At 39.4% G+C, this 10,707-nt stretch overlaps 1 protein-coding gene across 6 annotated transcripts; it reads left to right on the top strand.

Moving 5' to 3' along the window:
• Nucleotides 1–632: 632 nt before the first annotated feature.
• On the top strand, nucleotides 633–10,410 carry caprin2 (caprin family member 2). 6 transcript variants are annotated; one of them, XM_079622912.1, is made up of 21 exons: nucleotides 633–912; nucleotides 2,161–2,380; nucleotides 2,526–2,588; nucleotides 2,680–2,766; nucleotides 2,852–3,090; nucleotides 3,440–3,522; nucleotides 3,913–4,038; nucleotides 4,135–4,175; nucleotides 4,261–4,566; nucleotides 4,998–5,039; nucleotides 5,116–5,235; nucleotides 5,354–5,438; nucleotides 5,811–5,863; nucleotides 5,966–6,076; nucleotides 6,185–6,271; nucleotides 6,832–6,948; nucleotides 7,362–7,560; nucleotides 7,645–7,755; nucleotides 8,050–8,147; nucleotides 8,619–8,679; nucleotides 8,935–10,410. In XM_079622912.1, exons 1-21 carry the CDS (start codon nucleotides 908–910, stop codon nucleotides 9,495–9,497), a joined length of 2,817 nt encoding a protein of 938 aa, XP_079479038.1. In that variant the 5' UTR covers nucleotides 633–907; the 3' UTR covers nucleotides 9,498–10,410. The 6 variants fall into 6 exon arrangements, with proteins under 6 accessions (XP_079479038.1, XP_079479037.1, XP_079479035.1 ...); XM_079622911.1 differs by having other exon boundaries at nucleotides 634–912; nucleotides 3,913–4,050; XM_079622909.1 differs by having other exon boundaries at nucleotides 634–912; nucleotides 3,913–4,050; nucleotides 7,645–7,815.
• The last annotated feature ends 297 nt before the right edge of the window (nucleotides 10,411–10,707 follow it).

Raw genomic sequence — 10,707 nt, 5'->3', positions numbered from 1 at the left:
TCAGGTAATGCATGAACTGCAAATAAACTTTTTTTTGGGTAAGAAGTAATTAATATTTTCATTCAGCATGGATGCATTGAATTAAATTAATCAAAAATGTATAATAATACTAATAATAAATATAATAAACAGATAATAATAATAATAATACATATTTCTTGAGCACCGAATCATCATTAGAATGATTTCTGAAGGATCATGTGACACTAAAGACTGGAGTAATGATGCTGAAGATTCAGCTTTGACAAAACAGGAATAAAATATATTTTTTTAATATTTTCAAAAAGAAAACAATTTTAAGGTGTAATAAGTTTTTTTTTTTTTACTGTATTTGTGATCAAATAAATGCAGCCTTGAAGAGAGCATAACAGACCCGCAAACATTACATTTTAACTTATAAACAACAAATGTCTGCCCCTTACTTGATGATATTTGAAATGGTGAACAGACACCATAACTATTTGAACCCTTAGAGCATGAAGGGAAGTCAAGTAAATTAGATAGATAGATAGATAGATAGATAGATAGATAGATAGATAGATAGATAGATAGATAGATAGATAGATAGATAGATAGATAGATAGATAGATAGATAGATAGATAGATAGATAGATGAGAGAGTGCTGAGCTTGAGCGAGGGGACGCTCTGTCAGCGTGTGTTTGGCTGTGTGACGTCATGATTGCTCCTCCAGCTGAGCTGATGGGTTTCCTCTTCTCTGAGGGCATTAAAAGCTGAGAGGCGGCTTCTGTCTGTCCTCTCTGTTTACCCATCGCTTTATTTCGTTTTTCCTCCAGCTCACCGAAAGGCTATCTCATTTGCTTTTGACTCTAAATGAGCAGCCTTCCCACCCAAGTCATCCTAACGATCTGAATCGCAGCAAACAAACTCACACACCGGCAGAGACGCATGAGGTCGGTGAGATATCTGCGCGTGATGTTGTCACATGCATCTGGGCTTTTATTCGCCCTCTAGCAACTTATTTGCGTTCTCTGCGCGTGCGTTTTGGGTGGTGGCACCCCGTCGATGCTGTTTGGGGAGGATTATTCTGGAAAGCATCAAACTCGTGTCAGATAAATGCTTTAAAAGTAGCTTTTTCAATATTGCAGCTGCTCTTTTTGATATGTAAGTTATTGTAGCTTGATTTGGTGGTATACTGGATGCATAACCTATGCTTATAAACGCCAGAATTTCATTTGACGTTCTATTGAATATTTGTAAATGGCTGACAGTAAATGATTACGGTTTTACATAGTGATTTCCGAGAATGATTCGACTTTTGTTGCATTTGTCAGTCTATCATGTATGCCATGTCATGGTTGGTGAGCACTGGCGAATGTCCAGACACCTGGGCAGAGTTTAGCTTATGATGCAGTTATCATACAGTATGTCCAGGCTATGCTTTTCGTGCATCACTTCTCAATATGTCTGCTGATATTTCCTTTTTCAGTATTGTCAATTGGGTTACTGAACTCCTTGCATAATAAACAAGTTAATGTAGCACAGGCACGAAAGAGTGATTATACATTCAAAGTTTATTTAATTAGTTTGTTCACAAATTAAGTTTGTAATTTTATATTTAATAGAGTAGTATACAAAAATAAAACTTGAGGAATTTACACATAATCTGATTACACATAATTCGGCTACATAAGACCCCAGTATTGGTGGCCTTAAGGTTTATTTAAGGAGGGTTAACCCATTATGGTCATCATATCCACACTCTTTTAAAATACAGCTCCAAAGGGGTGTTTTTGCAGTGATGCCATAGAACCATTTTTTTCCCTAATGTGAAGAATATTTTAATATTATGAAGAACATTTTCCCACAATAAAGTACCTTTTGTGGAGTGGAAAGGTTCTATGAATTTTAAAGGTTATTTGTGGAACCAGATGCATGTTGAGATCACATGACCCCATATTATCAAACTATTGGCTGCAAATAAACTGAATTTGTGTGATACTGCATTCATACCAATAGGTGTCAGTATAAAGCTTATGACAACTGTGTTGTTGGTGACATGTATTGCTAGGGCAATATAAAGGTGTATATACTGCACATTATTAAAGTAATCTACTATTCCATTTTGAACATGTAAGAGTCTGTCTTTTTATTTCCACAATAAATAGTGTGACGTTTCTATTCATTCCCCTGTCTATCAGAGAGACTAAGATCATGGTTCAGCTGTCACCATCTCGGACTATAGAGACCGTGGAGAAGGAGGATGACCAGGACAGCCCTAAATCCGGGTCCCCTCGAGTGCTCACCGCCCTCCAGCTCGCCCTTAACCCGGCCGCAACCACCTACTACGGCTACGAGAAGTACATCGAGGACGGCCTCATCTGCCTCAAGCACAAGATCCGTAACATTGAGAAAAAGAAGGTGCCTTAATTATGTTATTTGGGCAGAAATGGCATTAAAAAATTTGTTGTATTGTAGTCAGATGGAATTGTTTTTGTTTTACTTGTAGAGCATCAAATGACCTTCTGACTTGTCAAAACAAAGTTGTTTTGTTTGTTTTTTACAGCTGAAACTGGAAGGCTACAATGAGAGGCTGGAAAAGGGGGAAAAACTAAATCGAGACCAACTGGTAATTTTAAAAAGAGACCAACTTTTTTTGTGTGCTGCATTTTGGGAAATGGAGCTTGTTTCAAGATCCCTGATGTGTGGTAATGTTGTAGGATGCTGTGGGGAAGTACGACGAGGTTGTCCACAATCTTACATTTGCCAGAGAGCTCCAGAAGACCATAAGTGCCCTCACACAAGATGTAAGGCTTATGCATGTGTAAAGTACTGCGCTGAATGGAATTGTGCTGAATGGTTCACTGGATCTTCTGATGCTCTCCGCCGTAGTTGTTGAAGGCTCAGCGGAAGGTTGTTCGCCAAGAGAAGATCATGAGGATCGAACAAGAGAGGAAGCGTCTGAGCTTGATTCTCCAGGTGCAGTACGTCCTCCACAGTCTGCAGAGAGAGGACGTCCGGAAGAACTTCTGCAACGCCAGACAACATTCCCGTCACCTGACCACACGGGACACGGAGAGTTTACTGGATCTGGCATCATTATTGGGATGCAAACGAGACTATAAGATGAGGTTTGTGCTACACCTGATAATGCCTTCAGCTCTATAGTCAAATATTTTGTATTTTGTTTATACATGTTTGATTTTTATTACAAAGTGCTTGTAATTTTTGCTTGACTCTCTTCGATTCTTGATTCTGATTGGTCAAACACGATATTCTGTGATCAAGTGTAGAACTAAACTTTATAATTGGACTAATTTCCAACATTGTCTGTCTTACCACTAAAACCATTTTCATATTTAAGTGTTTCATGTATATTGTGTAAAGCGTTTAAAAATATTGATTTTATGTGCTAGGTGTGTGATAGTCTATTCAGCCTGTTGATGTGACATGGTCTTCCTGTTGTGTTTCCTGCTCCAGTTTAGAGGATCAGATGGAACAAGCTGCTAATGTTTACTCGGAACTGCTGGAAGGGAGAGAAAGACCAGTTGCTGGCTCGACATGTGAGTTTCTAGCTCATTCTAATTGCCAAATTAATTTGATGGGTTTTCACGTGTGATATCTAATGAGCCTGGATGTTATTTTTCGTATATATAATTTCAAGTGTTTTTATTACCAATTGTTTATACTAGTGATTTATTTTTATGTAAATAGGCACTGGTATAAAGTATTTCATGAATAAATTAAAGGGCATACATTTCACAATATTGTTTTTTTTTACCACTAATAATGGTGTATTCATTTCAAGGCATATTTTATGTATGTGTAATTGAGCAAAATTGAGCGTTTTATTTTATTTTTTTTGTGTGGATGAAGGGGTGTTTGAATTGAGACTTGCTAATAGGGTTGTGAGGGCACAAAGTCAAAATGTGAGTGCTGTCGTCTTTCCACAGATAAGCACATGAAGGAGAAGCTACTTCAGCTAGTGGACTGTGGCTTTTTTGACCACGTGGCACTTCCTAAAGTTGACAGTCCAGAGAAGACTGAGGCTGTAAAGGCTGACCCTCCATCTAGGCCTTGTAACCTCTCCAGTGTGCTTTATTACAATTAACATCCAGTTTTGAATAATTTCAGCAGCCATTCTTTTACTCTAATGCATGCCATTTATATTTCAGCACTGGTGAAGCTGAGCTCAAAAGAAGTGCCTCCCAAAGAGGTAAAAACAAGTGACCCTGATCCTAACGCTATAAACTGTGTTTTAGAGAAATGCAAGCAAGTCAGTAACTTCTGAATGATGCCAGTTTCTTAACAGACGATACCTACCTGAAACGAACGTCGCTGAGCGGAAACCGGACGAGAAGGCTTCGCCCCGTAGCTGGAAGGATGAGTTTTTGGCTATGAAGGAAAGGGAGCCACCGGACTCGTGGGAAATGGAGCTTTCTGATCCTCCCGTATCCTCTAAGGCCCCCATATCCTCTAAGGCCCCCATATCCTCTAAGGCCCCCATATCCTCTCAGGCCCCCATACAGAAGCCATTGAAAGGGGCAGCAGGATTGATTCCTAAGACTACAGACATCCTGAAGAGACCTACGGTTGACCCCAAGGAGGTGAAATTTTTTTTTATTTACTTTTCATTTTTATATTTATGTGGGACCCCTAAGTATGATGATCCCCCTTGCTTAAATACAAAGGCAGCTATATATTTTCATGAATAGACCAATTTATGAATAAAGACAAATGGAAATACAGCCAGAACAAATGAAAATAAGTGTTTACCTCACCATATCCCAATTTTTTTTTATTTTATAAAAAATATGTAATTTAAAGTGCACATTTTTAAATTGTGAGGAGTTTTTTCTTACACTTATTGCATGGACCCCTAAGGTCACCTAGGGCTCTGCGGACTGTAGCTTTAAGACCCATTAAAAATGTTGCTGCTTATACGACTGGTCTTGAATGTTGGCAATTGGCTCAGTTGGGCAACAGTTTAATATGTAACACGGTCATTTTCTATCTCTTCACATGTGTTGTCTTCTAGAAACGTCCAAAGAAGACCAAGGTGGAGCAGGACTCCAAATCGGTGCGCTATTTATATCATCATAAACTCCTTTGTTTCAAAGCAATTTAATCATTATTTTTATGCTTTATACTCACAGCCTCCTGTCGCAGTGGAAGTCTTTAGCTCTCCATCTCCGTTACCACAAGACCCTGTTCAGCGTAAACAGCAGCTGGAGACTCTGATGGACCAGATCTCTGGCTCGTTCAGCTTCATGCAGGCATGCATTAAAGGGGATTTTTAAATAAAAATGCAACAATACTTAAATTTTCCCATTTTTGTTGAAACCAAGATCTTTTAGAAAGCGTTCAGAGACTTTTCCTCTTTTCTGTTTGCAGGAGTCTCATCTGGATGGGGAAACTTCACCTGTAAACGGTCGTGCAAAGAGATGCCGTCCATCTCCAGGCTGCTCTACTCCTCTTGGTACAGGAGCGCTCCCTATTGAAGAGACCGTTCTCCTAAAAATATAAATTCTGTCATTACTCACCCTCATGTCGTTCCAACCCCGTAAGACTTTCGTTCATTTACGGAACACAAATTAAGATCTTTTGATGAAATCTGACAGCTTTCTGTCCCTCCATTGACCGCTACGCAACTGACATTTTGACACTTCAAAATGTTCATGAGATCTAAAAAAAACATATGAATGGAGGTTTAGTCAAAATATTCTGAAGAGATTTGGTCGATTTAGGCATGAGGGCTAGTAATAAATGAGTTACGTTTTGGGTGAACTATCCCTTAAGTTAAACATTAAGATTAAGATGGAGTTGATAGTCTGCTTTTTTTAACATGCAGCACAAAGGGAACTGACAAAAAGCCCACCAAATAGTCTGCCTCCGTCCCAGCTGGTGAGCATGTTTGTCTTGATATGAGCTTATTTTGTGTATAGCAATAAAAACATGAGGTTAGCATTCTCTGCGGCCGCCTAATATGACATTTTGTGATCGTAGAGCACTCCTTTACGGATCCTGCTGTCTGGAGAGGGTAAAGGCTGTCTGTCAAACGGAGACCATTCTATAACCAGCTCTGACTTGGATCTACACCATGACGATAAGCCACATGTAAAGATTTTTTTTTTTTTTGTGATGGTACAGTTATTGAATGCAAGATGCCAAAAAGTAGGCTTGTAATCTTGAATCTGCTATAATGGTATCTGTTGTGTTTGTTAGAAGCAAAGTGAGGGCTTCACCTCTCCTCCACTGTACCGCAGGGGATCCTCCATCTCAGTCCCTCTAGAAAATCAAACCACTGTACAGGTAAGAACTTCAGACAAATAATTCTCATTCATGCTAAACGGAGCGCTCCTAAACCTTACAGAGATTTAACTGGGGATTCTTTTTTTTGTTGTTGAGATTTTAAGGTTTAAAGTGTTATTTAGAGCGTTTTAGTTGCGTACATTTGATTTGGATCTTTAATATTCTCATTTCCACAATTTTTACATTTAGATTACTTTTACCTTCATCTAACGCTCACTTGAAGTTAATCTTTAAAATACTAATATTGTAATCTTTACCAAATCTCAAAATGAATGGCAGTTTTTCATGCTGTACACTAATGTTGGGGTGCCTAAATTCCTTATTTAGCCAAATAAATATTTTTAAATTCTAAGGTAATTATCGGTTTTAAGTTTAAATTTGCAGCCTTGCAAGAAAGTGATTTTAAAAGTTTCTAACCTTGATCTCTTGAGATTTAGAAGACTTTGTAGCTATGAGTGGAGATTTAAATGACTGGAGATGTCATGTGGTGCCATGTAAATATGACTATCCAGTGCTTTTAAAACCTTGTTTGGGATTGACTTAATTTTTTTGTATGTTAGGCAGGAAAGCAGATTTTATGCAATGGAGTATCAACCTCTGTGGTTGCGCAGACGTTTACAACCCCACCTAGTCACCGATCCATCAGTGAAGAAAACAACTTCCACAACATCCACTCTGTGAGCATAATATGCTTCAGAAGTCCGTAACATCAATTCCATTTATTTAAAGGGATGGTTCAGAGTAAAATCAACCTAGGGTCCTTTGCACCATGACCTCGAGCCAATCCAATGCCTCGTTTTATGAGCACATAACCTATCTGTACTTCTGTATTAGTTTGGTACCATCCCGGGCATTTTTAGTGGGGTAATTTACGAGATGCAAACTTGGATCTGTTAGTGCCTGCACCAAGCCATTCGGCTGATATCTCTAAATAAGCTCTAACTTTAATAATGTTCGACCAAGGGGAAAAAAGGCTTCAGGTGGCCTGTTTGGCTCGGGGTCATGGTGCAAAGAACCCTAGGTTGATTTTACTCTGAAGCATCCCTTTAATGCAAAACATCCTATCTGAAGCCTCTCCTCTCCTCATCAGGTGTTTAATGTGGCATCTTTGCCAATCAGTGAGAGCTCGGAGATGAAGTCAGAGGAGAGTGGATTCTCGGAGTCTATGCATCTGAGTTACACGTCAGCCAAAACCGAGAGTTATTCCACCGCAAGCACCCAGAGTTATTCCACTGCTAGCACCCAAACGCCACCTGAACTCAACCTACCTGAAGATGACCTACAGATTGGTAAAACATGACCTACAGATTAGTGACACTCTCTCACACACTCAGACTGTTAGATTTTGTCTCTAATCATGCGTGTTTTTGCAGAAGGCCAGTACCAGCTGGAGTGTCCGGTCAGTACAGGTGGTCACATGTTTTCTACCCCTCAGCCACAGTCTCGCCTGAGTCAGTCCTGCTACCCCCGTGGTACAGCGAGAGGTATGACGCGTGCAGGCAGGGGTTTGGGTCACTCATACAGATCACCTGGTGGCTACAGAGGTACCTTCCTCTTCCTTGGTCTCCTTCACTCTCTATTAGGATTTTTTTTTTTGTATTGTGTGTAGATCACGCAGTGGTGTATTTTCTGTTCTCAACTTTAACACCGAGCCAATGCATGAGTTCTCTTGTTCTTGCGCAACATTTATATTCTATTTACTATACTATTTGTTATCTTTGCAATTTCGAGCAGACCTGGATTAATAGTATAAAACCTGCATTTTTTTATTTTTCCAGGTGGTTATGAGGCCTACAGAGTGAATATGCGTTCTCCAGGAGGGGGCTTCATATCCCAGACGCACAGAGACCCTGGATCTGCCTTTTATGTGTCTAGAGTAAGTTTGTTTTTACTGATTTACTTTATTGTTTTGGTGTTGACACTAAGCAAATAATGTATATTCACTGTGTTGTAGGCATTGCTATATATATATATATATATATATATATTTTTTTTTTTTCATATTAGTTGTATTATATAAAGTTGCATATTAGTTGTATTATATAAAGAACAAACAGTCCATTTTATATTTATTTTGTGCTGTAGGTATTATATAATGCATTTATGCTTTTAGTTTACTTATTTATTTTTTGTTTAAGCCACTATAGTTTGTATGTTCTAGGTCGGGGTTACTAATGCCATTTGTTATATAAACGGCAAAACTAATTAATTTTGTTTTCATTGTTGGCAATATTGTAGTTTATATATATATATATATATATATATATATATATATATATATGGGTCTGTTATAAAATATATATATATAAAATATTGGGTCTGTTTTTTTTGTTTTTGTTACCAATAGGATAACGGGTATCAGCATAGCTTCAAACGAGGTGGAGGCACAGCAACTCAAAGGAGCAATGGTATGAGCAATCTCCCATACTGGTATTTTGTAAAAAAATATATTTAAAACTGATATTTTCATTTTTAAAAATGGTCCCTGTTCAAAAGTTAAGATGTAAAGCATTACCCCAAACACTGTTCCTCAAGTAATGCGAGTTATGTAATCCAATTACTTTCAAGTGACTAGTAAAGTAGAGCTTTAAATTTAAATGTTGTAATGCATTGGTGAGGAATGGATCAAAGTGACGGTTTCTTTGTCTCTTCCCCTCTTTAAGCTGGTTGGAGCGACTCTTCTCAGGTGAGCAGCCCAGACCGGGAGGGTTTGTATCCGCTCGACTCAGGAATCAGTGACACTCTCTCCATCCCGCCAATGGAAGTGCCCATCACATCCCAGGGCCCGCACACTATGATGCCCGTACATGTGTACCCGGTCAACCAACTCCGCGTGGCTTTCTCCGCCGCCCGTGCGGCCAACTTCGCCCCTGGCACTCTGGACCAGCCAATCGCCTTCGAACTGCTGCACACCAACCTCGGCGAAATGTTCGACACGTCCAGCGGCCGTTTCACCTGTCCCGCTGCCGGCACTTACGTCTTCATCTTCCACATCCTGAAGCTTGCCATCAGCGTGCCCCTGTACATCAACCTCATGCGCAACGAAGAGGTGATGGTGTCCGCGTATGCCAATGATGGCGCTCCGGACCACGAGACCGCCAGCAATCACGCTGTCCTCCAGCTGTTCCAGGGTGACCAGGTGTGGCTGCGGCTTCACCGCGGCGCCATCTACGGCAGCAGCTGGAAGTACAGCACCTTCTCTGGTTTCTTGCTGTACCAGGACTGAACATCTCTCTAAATGGGCACAAAGAGGATGGGGCATTTTGGATGTTCTTTGAATGCTACTCTGCACTTTATTGCGCTTTTGGTTACGCATGGTGCAACTGCATGTTTGAAAGATGTTCAATAGTACAAAAGTCAGTTAAAGCTAATGTAAGATGTTTACATGGGTTTACCTGGGTTGTTCTTTTTATTTGATTATTATCATTATTTAATACTTGTATATTTTTCTTTCAGTGTTTTGAAAGTCTTTACTGTGTACTTGGGTGCACAAACCCGTAACCCAAAAGTATCTGCATTTAGTGTGCACTAAACTGAAGTCCTAACGTTCAGAAACGTCTTCTGGTGTTTGTTAGATGGCCCTGTATTCTCGCCTGTTCATTGTAGATGAGCGAGGTTTTCCAGCCATACAAAAGTCTGCAACATGGTGCCTTTCTGTTTTTTGGGTCGTTGAACAAACGCATCGCTTTGCAAGAATGGAGGATTTTTTTTTTCTGGTAATACTTGACATGTTGAGCACTTTAAAATGACTTGGTGGCCTTGTTAGGGTTTTGGGTGGGTGTGTGTTTGTCTGTGGAATACTGTGAGTGAATCAGTTGAACACTGACTCCGCCGAGAAGGCGTTTTGGCCAAAATTGCTCCCTCTTGTGCCTGAAATAAAAATGTGCAGTTCACTTCTGTGATGGCTTCATTTGTGCATCAAGTAAAGTTGTGAAAGTGGTTTAGGTTTGCAGCTGGTCTAGCTGTTTAGGTTAGTATCAATGCAGATATTGTGGGATGTGTATCTTTATTAAAACCAGTCTCTCAGAAATTAGGCTCCTGCTAATTTTCGTCTCCTGAAGTTGCTTATTGCACTCAGTTTGCCATAATGTAAGTCTCAAAGCTGAAAGTTGTCAAAAGCAGTCTTTATAACGAGAGTGAAAAAAAAAAAAACAGGTTAAAATGTGAATATTGGAGGAAAGTAAGCTTACAGCATGAATCAGATGATGTCAGAATGCTGACAGGTTTGTATGTTTTGACATGTTCTGATTTTTTTTATTTTTTACGGTTATTTAATCGTATGATTTTTGCAATGTGGTTTTCATTATAGCTTATCTACGTATAAAATGATCTTTACATATGCATAGCTGCCTTTTATGGGTGTTTTTATTGAGCTAGAAGTCCCTTAAAAGGGTTGAAATGGGTTCAAATACAGCTTCTACAGTATATTTACATTA

Source organism: Phoxinus phoxinus (genome assembly GCF_949152265.1).
Source record: "Phoxinus phoxinus genome assembly, chromosome: 9".
NCBI classification, from domain to species: domain Eukaryota; kingdom Metazoa; phylum Chordata; class Actinopteri; order Cypriniformes; family Leuciscidae; genus Phoxinus; species Phoxinus phoxinus.
Note: the sequence above shows the minus strand (reverse complement) of the source record. Positions and strands in the feature narration are given on the sequence as shown.

Coding starts and splice junctions, on each gene's coding strand:
- caprin2 (XM_079622907.1), top strand. CDS start 945: ATGCATCTGGGCTTTTATTCGCCCTCTAGCAACTTATTTGCGTTCTCT. Junction 2,381..2,525: donor GTAACATTGAGAAAAAGAAG/GTGCCTTAATTA, acceptor TGTTTTTTACAG/CTGAAACTGGAAGGCTACAA. Junction 6,272..6,831: donor AAAATCAAACCACTGTACAG/GTAAGAACTTCA, acceptor TTTGTATGTTAG/GCAGGAAAGCAGATTTTATG.